Source organism: Magallana gigas, chromosome 1 (genome assembly GCF_963853765.1).
Source record: "Magallana gigas chromosome 1, xbMagGiga1.1, whole genome shotgun sequence".
NCBI classification, from domain to species: domain Eukaryota; kingdom Metazoa; phylum Mollusca; class Bivalvia; order Ostreida; family Ostreidae; genus Magallana; species Magallana gigas.
In genome coordinates, this window is record NC_088853.1 from 29,009,087 (window position 1) to 29,032,069 (window position 22,983).

At 35.0% G+C, this 22,983-nt stretch overlaps 1 protein-coding gene, 1 long non-coding RNA gene and 1 other non-coding gene across 3 annotated transcripts; 1 reads left to right on the plus strand and 2 right to left on the minus strand.

Annotated features, from left to right (window-relative positions):
• Positions 1-473: 473 nt before the first annotated feature.
• On the plus strand, positions 474-5,860 carry LOC105343665 (THAP domain-containing protein 1). The gene is made up of 2 exons (XM_066065751.1): positions 474-3,613; positions 4,033-5,860. The coding sequence occupies exons 1-2, from the start codon at positions 3,436-3,438 to the stop codon at positions 4,506-4,508; spliced, it is 654 nt and encodes a 217-aa protein (XP_065921823.1). The 5' UTR covers positions 474-3,435; the 3' UTR covers positions 4,509-5,860.
• Positions 5,861-6,113: 253 nt separating this feature from the next.
• LOC136269908 (uncharacterized) lies at positions 6,114-9,092 on the minus strand. The gene is made up of 2 exons (XR_010707528.1): positions 6,982-9,092; positions 6,114-6,669 (listed from the first exon to the last, which is right to left on the minus strand). It is a non-coding gene; the product is annotated as an uncharacterized lncRNA (long non-coding RNA).
• A 1,673-nt stretch (positions 9,093-10,765) lies between these two features.
• LOC105340464 (uncharacterized) lies at positions 10,766-22,214 on the minus strand. The gene is made up of 7 exons (XR_010711656.1): positions 22,122-22,214; positions 12,600-12,882; positions 12,248-12,484; positions 12,086-12,162; positions 11,840-11,944; positions 11,509-11,695; positions 10,766-11,245 (listed from the first exon to the last, which is right to left on the minus strand). It is a non-coding gene; the product is annotated as an uncharacterized protein (transcript).
• Positions 22,215-22,983: the final 769 nt, after the last annotated feature.

Consider the following 22,983-nt stretch of genomic DNA (forward strand, 5'->3'; position numbering starts at 1 on the left):
AAGCGAAGGCTAGGATGTTATACACTGCTAAAGAAATAACACTCCGTAAAAAACAAATGGAACTAGACGCGGAATTAGAAATGTTAAATCTGGAAAGAGAAGCGACAGAGGCTGAAGCAGACTGCCAAGCATTTGAATCGACTTTCGAACAGTTGTCCCCAGTGCTGCCTCGACTAAATACTTCAGATCTCAAACTTAAGCAGGACTACTCCACGCCACGCCGTCACACCGTGTCACACTCACAGACCACCTCTTCTAATCAGCCTCAACCAGGCCGATCTTCGTGTCTTACGCGTGATCACATCACTACCAACTTGCCTAACCTGTCTTCATCTTAAAATAAACCAGTGATGAAACGAACTTAATATTACCATTACTGCACTTGCATTAAATCATCATTTTGAATTTGATTATCTTTATAGATAAAGACACTCCATGAAATCTTCGAATGTGGAGGACAGTCAAGGACAGCCTTAAAAGTCGTCGTTTGTGGAATAAGACATGCTTTGGCATGTCCTCGTCTTTCCGAGACAGTTGAGATATAGGCAGTGTACACATCCCCAGTTAAGACTCTCTTAACAATCAGAGGGCAAATAATATCAGTAAGTAAATGAAAAAAAAATCATAATTGTTAGTTTCTCCTTTATCTACAAAGCTTATATTGGAAAAAAGAAATCTTGTTTCAGAAGGAAATGGAAAGAACTGTAAAAGTTAAGTGGTGTTGACACTTGTGTTCGTGCCCTAAGGGTAAAAGACGAATCAGCAGTATGCACAGTGACCTTGTTGAGGGACTTTGCCAAGAAGAAAACCTCGGTAGGCAGCCAAATCCAACTAACCGATGTGGCTGTCCAGCTTTTCAACGACGAAAATCCGTTGTCAACAACCTCCCGTACAACTTTAAAGATACTTACAAGGGTTCTTATTAATTAATTACTTTAAAGAAATATTATGACTTGCATCTCAAAAGTATGTATGCGCTTATATAGCCAAAATATTACTTTCTTTTCACAAGGAAGTACAATCTTTAGAAGTAAACATAACTATTAAATTCTTTGCATTTGAGTGAGTTGGTGTCGACCTATTAACGTTAACAGCAGACACAGAAGATTTCCCCCGAGTTCTTAATCCCAAAGGAAACCTTAAAAATTCCACTTGGCTGTACAGAAACTGAAGAAGTCGAGGAATGTTTACAGGGAAAATCCCTCTTTGTGGAAACGTGAACTAAATATTTTGCAAATCTCAATGTGCTAAATGATTTGCAGATTGTACAAGTAATAAGTGTATTGATGTACAGTGCATAAAAAAACGTTGAACTGATTTTGCCGTATTCAAAAAAAAATTATATCATTAACAATTTAACTTCTTACTGCTTTCTGCATAAAATTATCTTTAATATAAATGAAAATCACGATATCGATTAAGCTTTCTACAATCTGTTCACTGCGCTTCACACCTGTTGCATCACATTCTCCTGATTCACAATCACTACCCGGCACATAATCAAAATCAGTCAACACATTAGCACCAACACAATCACCATCACTATCCTGGACACAATTATTCACAAGATCACTAGTTTATCAAGCAGAATATTTTCACCACTAGAAGCCGAATTTACAATAGCTTCACCTATTAATTACTGCATCACTATCCATCCAATTCGGTTTATTTTCACCGAAATATGGTTTTAATCTATCTGAATGCACCATCTTTGGTTTTGATCTCTGGGATTCCTGAATTCTGTAATTCACCGAAATATGTTTTAATCTATCTGAATGCACCATCTTTGGTTTTGATCTCTGGGATTCCTGAATTCTGTAAATGATATTACTTAATCACAAAAAATAGCCATATCCTATTATTTTGAAGCTTCTTAGACAACCCTTTATTCTTTGTAGCATCGTGTAACGAAACATCACTTCATTCGTGAAAAATTATATTCATGTCATATCTTTTCTTCATTGTATCAGCTGTTAGTTGCAAGTTCTTTCTAGCGTAGTCATGTGCACACGTCATCTTTCAGTTAACTGATACGCATTATCTGATTTTAGATCTCTCGGAGCTACCTGTTGAATTTCTCCTAGTACAATACTAATTAGTAGACTAATCTCCCTTCCAAGCATCATGCACGATGGGGACACCTTTATTGACTCTTGCACAGAGGATCTGTAAGCCATCATGACTATGGACAAAAATGCATTCCAATTACGCTGCATAAGATTTATGGACGCTCTCGGTTTGGTTAGGTCTTCCCATCATGCCGTTCGATTTCTGACTAAACGGTGTTCTCCTTTTTTACATATTTAATAATTCACAAATTTCAGAAAACAACATGGATTCAAATTAGTCTTTTGAACTGAATGAATTTCTTTTGGTATTTCAGGAAACAATATGAATTCAAAATTAGCCCCTTGATCTGAATGATTCTCTTTTGATGCTCCAAATATACTTATCTGTCAATACGCATTGTTGCAACGGTCGCGGCTTCCTGATCTGCTAAAGTTACAGCTTCAGCCCATTTTGTAAAAAATATCCGCGACGTCTAAACTATAACGATTTTTCTTCTCGGTCTCCAGTAACGGACCTATATATAAACTGCAATCCTTTCCATTGGCGAACCTACAACGATCCTTTCCATTGGCGAACCCACAACATATTTCTACATTGGTTCCTGGTACTGTTTTATAGGCCTATTTCTTGTGGCGCAGATATCACAAACTTTACACACGTGTTGAACATCCTTTTTCATATTATACAGTGCTGCTTTCCTGAAAGTTGACAAGGATAGGATAGGATAGGATGCACGATACATGATAGAAATTTAAAAGTTAAGTTCTATCCTATCACATCCTGCATCCTGTAGCCAATCAGATTCGAGTATAAATTTCAGAGTATATTTTCGGAACGAAAATTGGCTTAACAATGTATTTTCACTGTCAATTTAATACGTTTTTGCAAGTGAAACCATTTAAGAATAATTATTATATTAAGAACGCGGTGCATAACATTGATGCGCGCTAAAATGTTGGCGCTACATCTCTGTCAATTTGTAAGTAAGTACGGAGTTACTGCGATAATTCGATGCTACATTTGACAACGTCAGAAATAGATTTCTGTATTTGCTTCTTTTAAAGTCTGCAAAATAATAAAAGCTTGAATTTATTAACGACCAATTCGGCATTTTAAAAATAAACATGTATACAAGAAACAGACATTGTTTCACGTTTCATATAGGCCTTATTAGGCGCCTTTTAATTTTAAAAAAAAAATCTATCCCATAATGCCCCGCGCGTGCGCATGCGCAGTTTAACGTAGGGCAAGGTTGAATGAATCTTAACAATAACAGTTACCTGTAGAACCGCCATATTGCGAGGTGACGCAAATGACACTTTGTTTTGAATGTGTGAATGGTTTTTATGTTGATTTCTCTACGCAATGCCGGCCCATTGTTTTGCATATGGTTGTAAAAGCAGACAAACAGCAGGTGAAAACATCAAGTTTTTCCGCATACCTAAGGATGAACACCTGAGGGCTAAGTGGATATCGGCCATTAAACGTGATGATTGGGAGCCTAGCGATAATACCAGGATTTGCTCTAAACATTTTATTAATGGTGAGTCAGTGTTTCACGTAAACATGATACTAATATGTGAATAATAATGTGTAACTTTTATACAGATGTAGTATAGTGAGCAGTAATAAATACTTCATGCTTTCAACAGGTAATATGTTCGGTATCACTGGTCAGTATGCTATAAAATCAAAATGGCGGCTAGTTCATTAAGTTATATATTTATTTAAGACGTCCTGCAGAATTTTTATTTATATATGCAAAAATTTAAAATACCTTTAATAAATATGTAAATACTACTGGCGTCCGACCAGTTCTCGCCGAGTACCATTTCTCGCCAGTGCATGGTTTCATTTTTCGGACGTAGCATACATACGTATAGTGTTTGAATGTGTCCACAACATCAAGATGCACTTAATATTATTTTAAATTGGTTTTTAATACATTATTTTTTTTTATAGGACAGCCTTGCAGAGATCCAACAAATCCTGATTATGTGCCATCTGTATTCTGCCATCGGCCCATCAAAGAAGGTGTACTCCAGGAAAAAGTTCAGCGCCATAAACGCCTTGTTGAAAGAAAGGAAAACATCGCCAGGAGCGAGTCGGCACAGGCCCTTCTTACTCTCAGTATGGACAAACCAGAAAAGTGTGCCGGGACTGCGACACAGACACCTGTCGTTCATCATTGTGATTCCGAAGTGCAAAGTGATATCACGCTCCCTGTGATGATTAGTCTCATCGTCACCAACCAGTTCTTGAAAAACATCTGTGATTCCAATGCAGTGACCATCAAAGAACAGCAGCTTGATCAACAAAGAGCCCATGAAGTTTGTCGCAAGCAAGAAGATGAGTTCAAATCATTGGAATCCAGACTTCAAAAGAAGGAGGAAGAAAAACACACAGCTATTGGAAGAGCTCAAGAAAAAGACACTTAGTTTCAAGACTATTGAGGGGGATGATAAGAAAACTAAATTCTACACAGGATTTCCAAATTTCAAAACTTTCCATGCAGTGTTCCTAGAAACATCTTCAAAAGTGAAAAGAAAGAAAACAAAGCTGTCGAAAGAGGATGAATTATTGCTGACTCTCGTGAAATTAAGACGAAATCTTGCTATGACAGACCTTGCCTATCGATTCAACATTAGTCAATCCTCAGTTACCAATATATTCCATGCGTGGCTGGATGCTCTATATGCTACTTTAGGAGGACTTGTGCATTGGCCAGAGACTGATGTGTGTCAATTACCGGAAGTGTTCCAGAATGAAGTTTTCCGAAAAGTGAAATGCGTCATTGACTGTACCGAGATTTTCATTGAGAGGCCATCCAATTTGAAGGCGAGAGCACAAACCTACTCAAACTACAAGCGCCATAACACCATCAAGATTCTTGTCGGAGCGAGTCCATCAGGATGTATAACTTTCCTGTCTTCATGTTGTGGAGGTCGTGTCAGTGATAGACAGATTACTACTGAATCAGGAATTCTTGACAAACTCCTTCCAGGAGATGTGGTACTTGCTGACCGGGGGTTCAGCATGACAGAAGACTTTGCCCTAAAAGGAGCTCAGCTGATTGTTCCAGCCTACACAAAGGGGAAAAGTCAGTTACCAAAAGAAGACGTTGAGAAATCTCACATGATGTCTCGTGCACGGATTCACATAGAACGAGTTATTGGGAGACTGAACGACTTTGAGATTATCAAGGTCCCATTACCCATAAACTTTGTGAAGAGAAAATCAGACAGTCAGGTGACTTGTGGGGACAAGATAGTGCGAGTTGTTGCAGCAATTGCGAACACTAACGATGCCATTTTGTGAGATCTGAGTGAAACTGGTTCTGATCAATGAACATGTTATTGCTTGTATCACTGTGAACAAGTACAATTGTTTCAATTAATTAAATATAGACTAATCATTAAATTTTTGATGGTTTCCCTGTAAATATCAAGTAATGTCTAGTTGATTGAACTTTTTTTTTATTGTTTTCATGTTGCTTGTCATAAAATATTGAATCCATTGATTGAAAATAATCAGTAAATCATTGATTGTATCCCTGAATAATGATTTTGTTTTTATGTATATGAACATCATTATCATAATTTTCAATATTGTTTGCTTTGAATATTAATAAATAAAAACATCACAGCAATTTGTCAGAAATATTTTATTAAACATGACAAAGATGAAATGATAAGGCATTAAAAATGAGTGAAAACAGACTACAACAGATATAGTGGACATCCGAACACATGTAGATGTAATAAAAAATACTAGTGCTCCGTATTGAGGGGCCAGCTTTCAAAAAAAATAAACACAAACTGAAATCTAGGTAGTTCATACTCAAAGATCACAATAGATTTATAGTCATTGTCAATTTCTTCACAGCATATATAAATCTTTATGAAAAAATGCAAATCCACACAAGGCATACTTATGCACAGTTCTTAATCATATTTGCAGTCATTCATTAAAAAGTATATCAAAATGTGGACATCATCAGAGTTAATAATTGTTTAGTCACTGTTTGTTTTTCTTGGAGGGGGGCATTCTTCTGCAAGGTAGGCAAGTCCACGAACCCTTGGGGGCGGATTTTAGTCCCACACATTTGAAATGATACCAGCCAACTTTACAATGTCCAGATTCACATTCTATCATGTTGTCGAAGCTCTCAGGTTTTCCACATATACACTCAGTGTCCTGAACATTGTTGTTGGCATCAAGAAGTCTTTGAGTAAGAATTTCTGGAAGCATTGCTTTCAGGAAGAATCTGTTCAACAATGGCAGCACTTTCTCATTGAAGAAATGTGGATCACGGTGAATGCGCTCAACATGTAGTCCACGAGTGGTCCAACAAACAAAATCACAGTGATCCACATCACACACTGCCATTTGTCCCTGTACTTGGTAAAAGTGTCTTGAAGCACTTGGTAGCATGTTGGTACAAAGCTGTCCCCTCTCAGTTTGGGCATGAGGTCTCAGCTAAAAATTCGGGGTGTTCACTTCACATGGATTAGTGTCTCTTATCTTGAACGAACACTTGATCTCCACCAGTCCATCGATGCCCAATAACAGGGACGTATATTTCTGTCCGATATTAACCTGAACATATCGAATTAATAAATGTTAGCTAGCTATAAATGCTTAAGAATTTATACTTTAAAAATAACTCCGAGTGGTTTAATTATAAGCGATATAAAACTTCCTAAAGGAATTATTTATTTTCAGATCGTGTTTACATTTAACGCCGAACAAATCGCTCGAATAATGATAATTACGCTCAGTTATATGTGATAAGAAAATAATTTGATAAAAATATGTGACTAAACTGTTCCTCAATCAGTGCATCGAAGTATTTATCTGTTGGTTTTTTTTATGCATAAATATAATAAAATCAAAAATCGAATCGCTTACCTGTTTGTTTACGTTATTGTGTCCATCCTGCGTACGATTTAATTTTACCGTAGCACAGCTAAGTAAGTTAACCCGCCCGAAGAATATTCGGTTATAAGATTTAATTATTCATTTTGAGTACTACATTAATTGATAAAATCCTTTCATTCTTAAATGTCGTTTCGTTTAACTTGCATTCCTATGTTTTGAAGGGATAGGATAGAGCTTATTTGCAGGATAGGTGTGGCGGGGGTCCTCCCTGTCACCGGCACTGATTGATAACTATTGTTTATATTTACAAGTTTAATTACATATTTACAACAAACACGAATTACACAATATATAAGAAACACAGGTTATATCACAAATGCGTCCTCACTCTTTAACATCCAAACTCATTCTCTCTTGTCTCCCACGTGTTCCCTGGGTATGGCCATATCAATTATCTCTCACTCCTCAGACTCACCCATAACTCAATCAACTGCTCACTTTCATCTCTCAGAACTTTATCATGCACAATAAACAAATGACAACTACAGATATTAACTCAGAAATTATAGACTCATGTTCGCTCTCTCTCACTTGTCTAACGAGCTAAAATGATACTCTTGGGAAACAGGGCTACAACGCCTGCGTCGCGCACCTGCAACCTTATCAAACCTTTCATACCCCATTTTTCATCCGACACTTATTAAAGATAATTAACCCAAGGGGATGGCCCTGAAACATAGGATAGGATAGTTTTGTCAACTTTCACATTAGCAATTTGAAAGAACACAACTGACCAATTTACATAAATGTCTAAGGACATATATAATTAAACCAAGTGTTAATGTATTCCCTTATATATATATAATATACATGAATATTCAAATCATCGCGGTTATTCAAATACGCGAATTGTAGAAATTAATAGTTGTATTTGATATTTAATCATTTCAAATTAATAATAACACTCCACATCAAATACGAACTGAACTAGATTGAAGATGAAAATAGGACGCAATGAATTGAGGAGCCATATGGCAGAAGCAGGAGAAGGCCTTTACCATAGTTGATAGAGTTGTTCGGTGCCAGCCGCAGCGATATTTTATTTATTTTTTCTTGTTTTAATAAACCGTTTTTGTCGACAACAAGCAACTTGAATTATTCGTGAATTGCTTAAACGCGTAATTATTTTTAGAACGAGTTACTATAATTGTACTTTTATCGATATTGTAAGTCGTACATGGTGTCTGAATCGTCAAACAACTTTTAGAGAGTAAACTTGATCAGATGTGAATTTTGAATTACAAGTTACTCTCTAAGAGTCTTCTTATGTTAAAAAAAAAAATCAACATAAGAACTTAATGGTATATGTGGCGTATTTTTTCATATTTTTGAGATGCAAATTAAGTATGTTAAAATTAAACGTCTCGTCGTCTCCGAGCTTCTATAGCCTCCGCCTTATGAAGATATTGGATTAAAAACTTTGGTGTACGACTGTTGAATATTAATGCCATTCGCCATTTTCAAGCCCACTGCGCATGTGCGCGGGAAAAATCAGCATGATGGCAGCAGAGGTATGTGTACAAGTTTGTTTACAGTTTTAAATCGGTTTTATTTGTCTTACTAAATAAAATATGGCATTGGATATACTTTAGAAACAAAGAGTTGTTGTATTTTTTTTTTCTAGAGCAAAATTATACCTTGTATGTTGAATAATTACTATGAAAACCGAAGTCAGTTCTTCCGACACTGGTAAACACAAAATATTATGGGGCCTCATAAGGGGTACTTTTCCAAAACGGCAATATAATTCTTACAAGCATGTAGTTTTGACAAAATATGAAAATATTCCTCTTTACAAACTAGACTCAAAAGTATTTGTGTCTATATTTAAATTATCTGCTTATTAAATAAATAAACAATAATAATCACATCTTTATAAATAGAACTGTACGTTATCATGTCAAACTTATTTCACATGAGTTTATAATTAAATTGTAGAAATATTAATCAGTTTCATAATACTACTAATACTATGATATATATTTATATATAACTATACATGAACTAAGCTTAAACCATGTTTAAACAATGCTTACCTCACACGAGGTGTAAAGGTTGATTAGGAAAAATAGTCAGGATGTACAAATAACACTGTAGTTGATAATCTAAATTTAAGAAAATAAAATACACTTACAATGCTTTGTACTCATTGATCAGACTGAATTTTACTATTAAACAAACTTTCTGATATTTAGTCATTTCATTTCTAAGCCAATTATATAATATCTTATATATCTTTATAAATAATCTCACAATAAAACTGTATTTAAATATAAGGTAGTATAAAAAATTTGTACATTAACTGACCTGATAAAGAATGTAAATTTCAAGTAGACACAAGTAGACTTCCAAATAGGAACCGGTTTAACAAAGAAATTTCCCACTAAAATTGTCACATGACCAATAAAGTAACAGCTGACCAATTTTATCCAATAGAAATACAGGAAAGAAAGGTATTCCTTCTTAATATAGATTTTGCATTGTCAGAGTTAAAAATAACAAATGATAGGACTCTTACATTAAGGTTAGATAACTGTATTAAATATTTTTGTTAAATATTGCATTGACTAAATAATAATAATATAAAAATAATACACTGCACCAATATTCAAATATTTTCATGTTAGAAAAAGATTTGAACATAATCACCAAAATTATGCAATAATACATATAATATAATAAACATATTTAATTCATGAAATTTCGCTCTACCACATATAGGTTATAAAATGTATCATACACTGTAGCTTTAAAATTACAAGTTTTTTGTTAAATTTGTACAATATGTCATATGTTTGTACGTTTGAAATCCAATCCTGTAATATATACATGCATGTATACATGTTTATTTATTTATATACAAGTTCGACATCAAGCCCTGTTAGAAGAGGAAAGGGGAGAGGAAGAGGGAGAGGCAGGAGGAGACCAAGAGAAGCAGTGGGACGAGGAAGCAGAAGAGAAGGGGCACCAGTGAGTGGGAGAGAACAACACATAAAAACAAGATATGTGTGAGCCAATGCTCACTAGTGATACCCCCGCTCTGATGTGAATATGCAAGATAAGCAAAGTCGATATTTAACAGAAAGCTGGCATCCGATTGGTACAGAAGTATATCCCACAATATGGCATGCTTCAACAAATAGTGTGTTAAAATTTCAAGCATCTGCGATAAATAGCTGCTGAGAAATCTTTGAGGAAAATTTGTTTGAAAATTTTGGCTAAAATAAACAAAGTACTAATTTAACAGGAATGGACGTCTGAGTGATACAAAAATACATCCCACGATATAGCATGCCTATACAAATACTGTGTAAAAATTTCAACCAGCTGCGATAAACAGTTGCTGAGAATTCTTTGACGGAAATTTGTTTGAAAATTTTTGCTAAAAATAAACAGTCGTCATTTAACAGGAAGTTGACGTCTGATTGGTACAAAAATATATCCCACGATATGGCATGTCTATACAAATACTGTGTAAAAATTTCAAGCATCTGCGATAAACAGTTGGTGAGAAATCTTTGACGAAAATTTGTTTGAAAATTTTGGTTAAAAAATAAGCAAAGTCGTCATTTAACAGGAAGTTGACGTCCGATTTGTACGAAAATATATCCCATGATATGGCATGCCTTAACAAACACTGTTTAATAAAAATTTCAAGCATCTGCGATAAATAGTTGCTGAGATAAATGCGACAGAAATTTTTGTTACGGGCGGACAGACAGACAGACGGACGGACAGACAAACAGACACACAAATGTAAAACAGTATACCCCCTCTCCTTTGGAGCGGGGGTATAATTATCAAATTTTATACCAAAATACTGTGTGCAAAAAATTGATGTGTTAACCTGGGACTTGAAATACATGATGCATTTATAATAAATGTGCATGACAGAAGTCAAAAGGTATGACCCAAAAATATTTACAGCTAAATTAGGCTATATGTTTCAGAAGAAAGCTACTGTTCATGACTTACTGTGGATTGATGTTGCATCTTCTACCCATTAAAGGTTTGAGCAACTTGCATGCTTAATAATAAGAGGAAAACTATGAACACCTAAATAAAATACCTCAATGTTCCATCCTTATTTCTGATGGGCTGTCTGTCCACATTCTCGTTGTAGTCCAAGGCAGCTAATAGATTCCTGGCTCTGTACACAGGGGGGCTATATGCATAGCGCTTTGATGAAACCATCAACAGATGGTTGTGGAAGCTTTCCAATTATGCTGTGCTTCTACAAAAAAATGTATACTTATAGTATTTCTCACAGTATATGGTGTATATACATTAATGGAAATTGTTATATTTCCTATTCCCATAATAAAGAAGTAGTATAAAAATCATATACTACTGCAAACATAAAATTTTATTTATATTAAGGTTTAACCCAATCTCTTTGTTTAACTTTATTCGTTGTCTTCTGGCTGCAGAACACGAGTACAAACAAAAATTTTATATTGTCAAGATCTTTATGATTTACATGAAACACACTTTTACCTAAAGTTTAAATAGTAATGGATGTTGTTTAGGAAGCGCTTATCCAGGACTATTTTCCTTAGAGCTTCATGTGCCGGAGTGCCCTTTGTCATCCACACGTTGTCACCTGTTGGGTCCAACAGAAGATCATGTGCATAAGCACTGATACCACCGTCACTGTATGGCAGGAACCACCAGCCCACATCCCCTGAAAAATTGAATTTCATGTAACATATGCACTCAATCACTGAAATGGATTAAAGTGTTACAGCATTGAGATAGACAATTAAATATGTGTTGCTATTTTTCAAGTTCTTTTTTAGTATATAATCATACTTTTATTAATACATACCAAAAATTCGTCCATGTTGTTTGCAGCTTTGCACACATACCAGAAATGATTAACTTCATCCTTTGACCACTTTTGTAATTCTTTGCAGTTTTTCTCTTGTCCAGCCTACAATAATCAAGTATATGTAGCCATGGTACTCTCTGTCAATTTCATACAACGTAACATGCAGATGTAAGGAAAAAAAAATCTGTACTGTACTCTTATAAATATATATAAATATTACAAAAATGTTTCATTTGTACTTACTGATAGCAACTTCTTCCCAAGATTTTTGGCAGCATGCCACATATCATGGCTATGTTTTATCTCAGGATAATCCTTCTCTGCAATAAAAGATATGTTGAATCATCAAAATTGAATTGCAGTTTTGTTAAAGAATGCAGAAGGCTATTCAGAAAACATTCTTACTCATCATGGCTCCAGTCTGCAGATGGGCATCTGTCACCATTTCTTTAACGGTTAAACCTTTCTCCTGTATCTCTTGGAGACATTTCACAAAACCTGCTTTTTCAAGGTTTGTGCTTTTCTTCTCTGTTTCTCTTTTGTCTAATGTCTTCAACGACAGAATGTTCTTGGTTTGGTCCTCCATCACTGTGTATGTACAGTACTGGGCACAGTGCCCAGGACTGTCCATTCTGCCATCGCCTGAAAACCAGATACTCTTTAAAAAAAATTGTTCACACACAATATGCATATCAATTTTCTCTTTTTTAAAGCCTAGAGAAGAAACACAGCAGATTAATGGAAGATTTTTTTTTACCAAGTATAATTAGGTCCTTATCACTTATCTCATCCACAATCCCTGTCTGTTGTGAGGTCCAGTACTCATCCACAGCAGGCACCAAATATCGTTTCTGAAGTCTGGTAAAGGTAGACTGGCCAGGGAAACCTAACTTTAAAAACTTGGCAAAAAGTTCCATTTTTCCAAAATTATTTCCGGAAAAGAGAATGGCAGCTGACAGCATCAAGTCACCAGCATGGAGTCCTCTGTTCAGAATAGGTTGGGAATACCATTTCTCTGCTAAGAGTGAGTTGCTACAAATCTAAAACCAGAATTAACTTTAACTCGACGCCATTGTGGCCCTTCAGGCCTTTGATTCTTATATTGCTTGAAGTTTAATTGTCCTTAATATATCAGTTTTGTATTTCTATTGTTGGTTAATACAAATATGTTGTCAGTCTATAAACCAAATGAGCAACATTTTGAACTTCATGAAGTATAAATCAAAATAAAATTATCCACTCATGATTCTACCACCAATTTCTTTCACTGCAAGTATCTGTGATCTTCTCTCCATCAAATGATTGTAGAAAAGAATTATTCCACTCCCTGGTTCAACGATCTGAAATAAAGTGCCTTTATTCATTACACTCAAAATACATTATACACTTTTTAAAGTATTTTTCATTATGCCCATTTAAATACTTTCAAGTAATGTCCAATGTCCATGCCTGACGACTTCACCAATCACTGTGGAACACTCAAACAGTTTCAGCTGCCAAGAAAAAATAAACACTTGTTACCAAGATTACAAATATCACTGAGATGTGGAATCACCTGCTCCACAACAATTATTGTTTAACCAGCCTCAGATTCCCACACTAAGGTCATAGCAAAGCTCCTCCTCCCTACTGTCTCAGTAAGCCAAAAAATGTTGCAAATTTAATTTAGACTGTGACGGATAGAACGGTGCAATTGCTAATTGCCAGACAGCTCAGTTGGTAGATTACGGTACCTGACCAGAGATTCAGGGGATTCGGGTTTCAATCCCGGTCTTTTCCTGTTTCAAATCATAAACTAAAGGTTCAGAGAAAATCCTTTACTGTTTAACAATAAATGGAATTGTGAATACCCTTTTAAACTAATAATATTTCATAAACATACATTCGTATAAAAATACAAGAGAGAAGATTATTTATATGTTACCGTAGCTTCATTAACATGTTTTACCTTCTTTTTGCAACCTTTAATGGTAAATGAGCCATCCACGATTGCAGTCATTGTTTGGGATGGATATATCGTTATCTTGTTTCCCTTTTCTATTTCTGCTTGTACTAGGTTAAGGCTAAATAAGCATCTACTACCTATAGTAAATTGATTATAAAAAATATTTACATTCCACAAATTGTTTGCTTGTAAAGCGTTGAAAGACAAAAATGTTCTTTGGATAGTTTAAAGAGTTTTTAACCGGGTTTTCCAACGGAAAAATCCTGTTATTAAAATTGATATATTTTTTTTAACTGGAAGTATAGGATACCTTATTGGTGGATTTTCTCATTGCGTTCAACGATTTTTTCCTGCCACTTGGACACAACGCGGTGACTGATTTCATTAAAATATTTTACTTAGATTTCACTGTTAGCCAGCCCTCCATTGAGTTATTTCCACTGATTGACCATGCTCCTCCAGAGAGATTGTCCTAATCTTGATCTCTTTTTGTCCAACTGTAACATATTTGACTGCTTCATCCTTAAGATTGAAATTAACAATAAATTACCTGTACCCAAATGAGGTTCAATATTTATGTAATTGAATAGAATAAATATATGCATTCAATCTTTTGTAATTCCTGTAGTACATGTCCTCAAACAATTGCAAAACTGTTATCAAATATTCGCAAAAATTTAAAATGCTTGCATTTTTGGAAAGACAGTAAATAAACATAAGGTTCAGTATTGATTCCTTGTACTCAAATGATACAAGAACGGTTTCTGTGCTACACAAAGTGAAATTTCTTGGGGTTCTCGACCCAAGTTGTGAATACAACACTATTCAATGGCATCCAACACAGTTGCTAAGTGATAGTTAATCCTAGAAAATAACAACGTGACATTTTTTCCATCGGTTTCTACATAAACGCCCAGTTTGTAAAATCCATCCGATCATTGCCATTGCTTGATCTGCTAAGTGTGTTGTTTGGGCATGTTCGATGCTAAAACGTGTTCAGTAAAACGGTCTACAACAGTACACCAAGAGAGTGTATACAATTGGTTTTTACGTCACAATCTGACCCTGACCTTCCAAGCATGCGTGCTGATAACTTTCGGACAAACATTAATGCTTACAATATGGCGAGTAATAGTTTTTTAACAGAAGAGGATGTTCCTGGAGCAGAATGTGTTCAGCCAAGCATTGTAGAACACACAAGATCCGGCTGACCAGGAAAAACAATTGTTATACACTTACGCAACATCATTCAAATCTTTTACACATAATGACATTGGGAATTGAAGTATTCACTGATATTTCGCCATTTTTCAGACAATAAATAAATAAATAATGTTTTATAACCTATGTTTATTCACATGCTTTATGTTTGGGCTAGATCAACTAGGAAGAAAATCAGTATGAAGGTAACAACATGATTGCAGAAAAATACATAACCCTCGTTTACGTGTATATTTCAGTTCTATAGCAAGTACAGGGAATCAAACTCGGTTATCATCAATATAATATCATGATGGTCTTTCCAGTTATTTGCATTTATAATGTACTTATATTCTTTTGGATGCAGTAAGAGACTCTAGATGAGTTGCTGTCATGCAAGGCCGGTGATACAGCACCATATCCGACAGCAATGGTGAAAGTGTGTGTCATCAAAGTTGGCCAGACTGCTACCTTCACCAGCTCCCACGGGGAAAAAGGCCAGATGCTGAACGTCAATGTCGCTGATGGCATGAAGCTATGACGGCCACATTAAGTGACGAGACCAAGTTTAACCAAATTAGAGAAGGACGCTCCCTCACTCTGAGAAATTTCCTAGCTAAAGGAACCCGTTGCTTTCATCATAATCGCTTCATCAAATAAATGTTGTATGAATTCCTAACAATCAACTCATACCCAATATATTTTCTACTTGCCTTGGTTAATGTGATTTATATTGATAATTTAACATTTTTTTTTAAATTCCTCTTTATAGAAGACGCAACCGCAAGAGAGAAGAGTTACAGGGCAGGTGGAAACCATTTCGTTTGGAGATGCTACTGTGAGCTTTTGTCTTCAAGAGAATGGCATTTACAGAGACTATGTCGTGGATATAGATATGATAAGAGGACAGTCACAACGATTTGGGGATGTGTCCCAGATGACCACTGAGTAGATGGAGGACGTCATTGTGCAGAGACTCCCGTTTCAAGTAGGTGGAAACCATTTCGTTTGGAGATGCTACTGTGAGCTTTGTCTTCAAGAGAATGGCATTTACAGAGACTATGTCGTGGATATAGATATGATAAGAGGACAGTTACAACGATTTGGGGATGTGTCCCAGATGACCACTGAGTAGATGGAGGACGTCATTGTGCAGAGACTTCCGTTTCAAGTACAGTTACTGCAATTAGAATGTCAGTCCAAAGTATTTTGCTCTTAATTGTTTGAACTTTACACTGCCCTGAGTAGTGCAAAATTTGGGCCATGCCAAATTGCAGAAACATCAATTTTCTCAAAACTTAAACTTTCCAAATTGGATAGATATTCACAATAAACCTAAGTGAACAGAGCATAGGTCAGAATGATTGTTTGGAATAAACTTGCATCTAATTCATTAACATTGATTCACTCTTGAAATTCAGCATAACAATGATGCCTACCAATATTCTCAAAGCTGCTTGGTCTGATTATTTGGTTATTACAGTATCATTTTTTTCAATACAAACCATTTATCTTAGAAAGTTATGGACTTTTACACCAGCTGAATCAGTCTCCTTTCAAAGTTAGAAATATACAAAGTAAGTAAAAATCATTTCTTTTTGGGCAAACGAAAAAAAAAACCAAAATGCATCACGGGAAATGTTTAGAAAAAGAAACCGCTTGGTTTCGTTCCCCGAATAATTGGGGTTATTCAACCTCGTGCTGTGCATCAATTGTAAAGAAAGCAAACTTCAGAAATATTAGCGAACAAAACGTTCATATTTTTATTTGTAATTTGTCTCATCAATTCGACCTTTAATCACAGCGATGACAAAGTCGTAATATATTCATACCCGTCTCGTCAGGGGTGAAATTTAACATGAAGCGAAATAACGAGGTACCCTTTTATGTCGTTTGTTTGGCATCGACTAGATGTAAGGAATCTCATGCATTACGTCATCCTTTTTGTGCACCAATTTTGAATAAAAGTATAAACCAAATCGGTACTTATAAAATCCGGATATATATTAGAAATAAACTGATTATTTGGAAGTGTTAATTGGGAAGGGGGAGGGGGGGGGGGATTCACCAGCTACAGTACCCGCAACGTTATTTTTTACAAGATAAACGATAGGATAGGATAGCATTAAAGCACGATAGAACAGTGTACACGCACGAAAGGATAGAATTAACGCACGATAGAACAGTATACACGCACGATAGGATAGGATTGGTACACGATAGGAAAGGATAAACGATGTTCATGATAAACGTATGATCGCATTAAACGATATTTAATGATCAATAAATTTTTCTGTATTTTTAAAATTGTTTTCATTACCGAACACCCTAGCCGATCGCCGCGAATATTTCAGCCCGAGATTAAATCACTCGGAAAATAGCGGGTTTAATTATATAAATCCAACTCTTGTATAAAGTAAATATAATATCTTTCATAAGTACATTTCTTTCTGTATAAGAAAATGATGCATTAAAAACGAATTATTACAGAAAAGTTAAATAAATATTTACGCAGATACACATTCTGCGTACGATTTGTTAACATTGTTTTCATTACCACACATCCTAGCCGATTGTCGAGAACATTTCAGCCTGAAATCAAATATCACACGGAAATTAACGGGTTCAAAAGACAACTCGGGTTTTAATTAAAAATAAATTATATCATAAATAGTTTTGTTTCTGTAAAATATGATGTAACAAAATTATATTGCATAAAAGTTAATGTTTACGCAAGTATACACTCTGCGTACGATTTAATATATTCGATATACAGGTAAATATGTTACCTTGTTCCTTAGAACTTCGTTTTTCATTTTCAATGTTAACAGATATGATTTACTAATAATATTGGTTAATTTTGATCTAACAAAAATTAAAAATTAGTATCCTGACGGAATGTTTGGATAGGATGTTACAATTCTTGTTCGATTAATATTCGTATACGGCGCACCGAACGAGTTGCAACTTAGTAATACTTATGAAATGGCATGACATGATTAACACGATAGGATAAACGGAAGAATTGTTGAAATTAAACGATAAACCTGATAGGATTAACGCACGATAGGATAGGATTAACGCACGATACGATAGAATTAACGCACGATATGACAGTATACACGCACGATACGATAGGATTGATACACGATACGATAGGATAGGATTGTAAAAAATAACGTTTCGGGAAATGTACATGTATTTTATACAGGGACATAAATAATTTTATTCATATATCAGTAATCTGTTTTCTATAATACACATATACTCCATAATAAGAAATATCTTTAGTTAATATACATTTTATGTACATGTATTTTATACAGGGACATAAGTAATTTTATTCATATATCAGTAATCTGTTTTCTATAATACACATATACTCCATAATAAGAAATATCTATAGTTAATGTACATGTATAATATGTATATCGGCATTTTAAGTATTAACACATTTTAAAGGCATAATTTGATTTACTTATATATTTTTTAAACAAAAAATTAAAAAAATAATAAATGCTGGTAAATTAGTGTCACATGGCCGTAAAATGTAAAAAAAAAAAAAATGTAAGAAATGAGATCGATATTAAATTTTACGAAGTAAAGATGCAAGAGTATTTTTTAATGTTACGTTAACACGTGATTGAAATAGGAGTGTGAAAAAATATATTTGTTTTTATAGATTCCATGCATTATATCAGGAATATCATGTCAGTCAATGCAGTATAGCCTTACTACATTGGGTCACATGAGATTCCATGTACTTTGTCAGGAATATCATGCCAGTTAAGGCAGTATAGTCTTACTACATTGGGTGACATGAGATTCCATGCACTATGTCAGGAATCTCATGTTGGTCAATGCAGCATAGCCTTACTAGATTGTGTGACATGAGATTCCATGCACTATGTCGGGAATATCATGTCAGTCAATGCAGCATAGTCTTACTACATTATGTGGCATGAGATTCCATGCATTATATCAGGCATATCATGTCAGTCAATGCAGCATAGCCTTAATTGGGTGACATGAGATTCTATGAACTTTATCAGGAATCTCATTGATATTTTGCCTTATTTGTTTGGTTGAGAAATTTCACCTGGTGATGTATCTGATGTGAAGTTTTGCATCACAACCAACTTTTCTGGAGTTCTGTATCAGAAATCTTTTTTCTTCTTTTCGTACACATGGTCTGAACTCTACAATATAATTTAATTCAATCAATGAACATAAAATAAAAAACAATTATTGTTGTTATGGGTCTTTGCAACAGCTTAAAAACCCACATAGTGTAATATTCTCTTTAATTGCTATCGGGAGTCAGGAATTTTGCACTCCTCGGGTGGCTTAATTTTAGCACTGACCCCCTACACCTGCAGTAATTGCTTATTACATGTATTTACCTGAGAATTTCCTCTAGGTTGAGCTTTTCTTCCTTTTCCAAATTGACACGTATACACAATACTTTTATCAACAGTGAATGGACATATACTGTTGATGGAAGTGTTGACAACTTCGTGTTGCCATATAATTCTTCTTTTCTTATTCTCTCTCTTCTTCTTTTCGTCTGTCGCTTAAATCAACAACCAAATTCTTTTAACAAGTAACAGATTGATATTATTGTTGATGTTATGAAATTTACTTTAATTTACTCGAAAGAATTAAATAAATTAGAACATAGACATTAAAATAATTGCAATTATTATCAATGCAAAGTGTCAAACTAGCATTCCAACATTAAACTAAATCTTACCAAGTAACAAAGGAACATAGTGATGACCGTTTGTGGGCCTCTAAAACTGTGTTTAACTCAGATTCATTGTTGATCCAACCCAAAATCTGGAACTCGGTTACACAAGTTGTTTGTAAACAAGGAGGAATCCAATCACTATTTGAATCTATCTGAATGTCTGAAATAAATTTCTTAAAGTGTTTTATTTTATACATTTCAAACACAACAGGATCTAGCACTATAAGATTGGTATTTAAAATATGATTGTGGTTAATGCATATTAACTTCTTTAAAGATACATCTTGAAAAATATACATTTGCTTCTACAATTTGCAGTGTAAAACAACACGTACAATAGACCCAAAATATTCATTATGGAGTTGATAAACTTGAAAACTGAAGTTAACCTTTTAAAGAGAACTGATATACTATATTCATTTAATCAAAATTTCATGCCACCGTCTATCAGTACCTTGATTTTGTTTTCTTGCACATGTCCTTGTAGTCTCCTGCAAATAAGTGCTTCAGATTATCCCTCCTAGCGACCGATAACTGGAAGGAAGAATGTGACAGTAGAAACAATGCATCCTCTGCGAGTGTGCAGGTCCGATAACACTTCATCTTCTGGATCATCTTTTATCAATTGATGTAATTTTTCCGACAACAATGTAACTGCATAAATACCCCCACACATTAGTTGAATTACGCAGTTTTGTCCAAAACCAAAAAGTGTCTTGTTTTCGTGAGGCCTCAACTTTTGAAACTGCAAAACTGGATTGCAAGAAGACAATTTAAAAGTTTTCATTTCTTCAACACTTGCGTTTGGGGTATAAATAGCAGCCAATGAGTATGATGAAGGAAATTTAAATTATCTAGTCACCTTTCAGTTCAGAGTAATTTCCTAATTTAAACATTATATCAACCAAAAAAAAAAAATTAAAAATAAAAAGGCTGTTTCAGATGTCAAAAGATTAATTATCCGTGCTTTTTTACTCTTTAAACTTTCATTTAAAGTTTTGAAGTGAACCAGAAATTAAAATTTCTTCCGATTTGATGGACAGTTACTTTTATTTACTTAGTTATCACCTGTAATCACAAACAATTAGAAAAAAAAAACACGCACATGTTTATAGTCTAGTGTCCGTTCTGCTGCTTTACTCTTGGTATAAAGTTCATTATGCATGAATGCGTGGGGCCTTCGTGGATTGATTAATTGAAGTCGGACTTTGACATCATAAAATATAATGAATGATATACAGACCACTGATTGAAAATATAACAATTATCATTAAAACTATTTGAGGGGTTTACTCCAAGCGATGTCCCATGTATGGCACATTTTTGAGATTTGGAAGCGACCTCTCACAGCCTCAAATACTCGTAAAAATGAAACATCCCTATGATGAGATGACAAACTACGCCACGCAGTCTCAGAGTTTGGTGCATAATTTCAAGTTTTCGGCATTGTATCTAGGGTCTTGAAATACACCTCTGGGGAACAGCAAAGGTCCGGAAAAAAGTTTCATAGTGAACTATTCCGTGTGTTTCGGGGTTCACATTCCTATTTCCATCACATCTGGTGGTTTCTTCCATTGATTATTCAGGGTCTGCACAAGCAACCGGGACATTCCTCAACACTGTTGTCCTGGGGAATGTAAAATGCGCGTTCAAAATTTTCCATCACGTCACCATTCTCATCAGCATTGCTCTGAATTCCTTCACCTGCTGCTTCTAAATCCCAATTTAAAAGTTGAACTGTATAATTGCTTCTCCTTGATCTGACATGATAACTCCAGTTTGACATTAACAGAAGAGTGGGTAACTGCGTTGCATGCAATATTTCCTGGAGTAACAACTGTTTCTGAACCATATGGTGTTGCCCAATTCATGTCAACAACAAAACTTTCATTAACCACTACAACTGAAAAAAGAATTTAAACTATTTGCATCATTTACATTCATACTTTGCAAACTAAGATAAACAGATGAAGTGAGAAATCTTAGTACTAATATAGAAGATCTTAAAAATTTACTTGCACATTTAACATCATTCAAGTACAAGGTGATGCCTCTTTTGCTCAAAATGAATTCATCGCTGCACAGCAGATTGGTGTCATCAACGTATATAACTTGTATATTGTGCGCACATCTTATATATATAATCTCAAAATATAAATGAAAGGTAATCTACGCCTATTTTTCCCCCTTTAATTTCATGCTAAGATCAATATTTTCTTTGTTACAAATAATTATATTTATTTAAATCCGTACTTGTACTTGGTTCCTTGAGGAATTTAAACTACCGGAACTGGTGGATGGGTGATTATTCTATAAAAAAACATAAATAAAAGGTAATCTAATCTTATTTTTCCCTTAATGTTTATGCTAAGATCAATACTTACTTGTTGGTCAAAATAATCTCTCTCCATCTCGTTTATCCGCGCTAAATAATCCGCGGGATAGTCTACGTCTATATCGTCCCATTCGTATTCCATGGTTTTGCGCTTTTCGTTTCACCGTATTTTTTACCGAAAGTTATATACTCCAAGTATAAACCATTAAACCGTTTGTTCACGTCGTCACTTTGACATTTTCTCACGTTTCCGACCGTTAAAGCGGTTAATACCGTTGTCTTAACAGTAAAAGTTATTTCCCTTTTACGAGGTGTTAGTCAATTTGTTTCGTTTTATTTTTTATACCGTAAAAGTTATTTCCCTTTTATGAGGTGTTAGTCAATGTGTTTCTATTTCAGTCATACAAGGCATATTTTCTAAAACAATTAGGTGGCCCTAAAAAGGGCCGTTGGTCATGAGAAAATAATTTCTCTTTCAAACAATAGCAAACCAGCTATTCATGACTCGTGTCTTCAAGTCCAACAGGGTCTCTCTTAAATCGGATGCCATTTCTTTCAAATCTTCTCTAATCCTTTCGTGGACTGGATTGACAGGCGCGGAGAGGAGGTTAACCAACAGGGTCTCTGCCGCTCTCAACATTGTGTTGGCTGTTATCAACGGGGGAATTACCGATGGTAGATCCGGCGACTCCTTTATCTTTTCTCGTACTTCCTCCAAAACAAAGTAAAGTATACAGCTCGTTTTCTCATGCTTGGTCAACAATCCAAACAGCGTTGTTATGGTTGGAATTCGCTGTACTTCGCGCAAACGAATTCGAAACAGGTCCAAAAACTCCAACACCTGACTAGTTAAACGCACTTTACGGCCAAACATCATCAAGTTTGTAGAATAGGACGTAGTCGTCTGATCA

Coding starts and splice junctions, on each gene's coding strand:
- LOC105343665 (XM_066065751.1), top strand. CDS start 3,436: ATGCCGGCCCATTGTTTTGCATATGGTTGTAAAAGCAGACAAACAGCA. Junction 3,614..4,032: donor CTCTAAACATTTTATTAATG/GTGAGTCAGTGT, acceptor TTTTTTTTATAG/GACAGCCTTGCAGAGATCCA.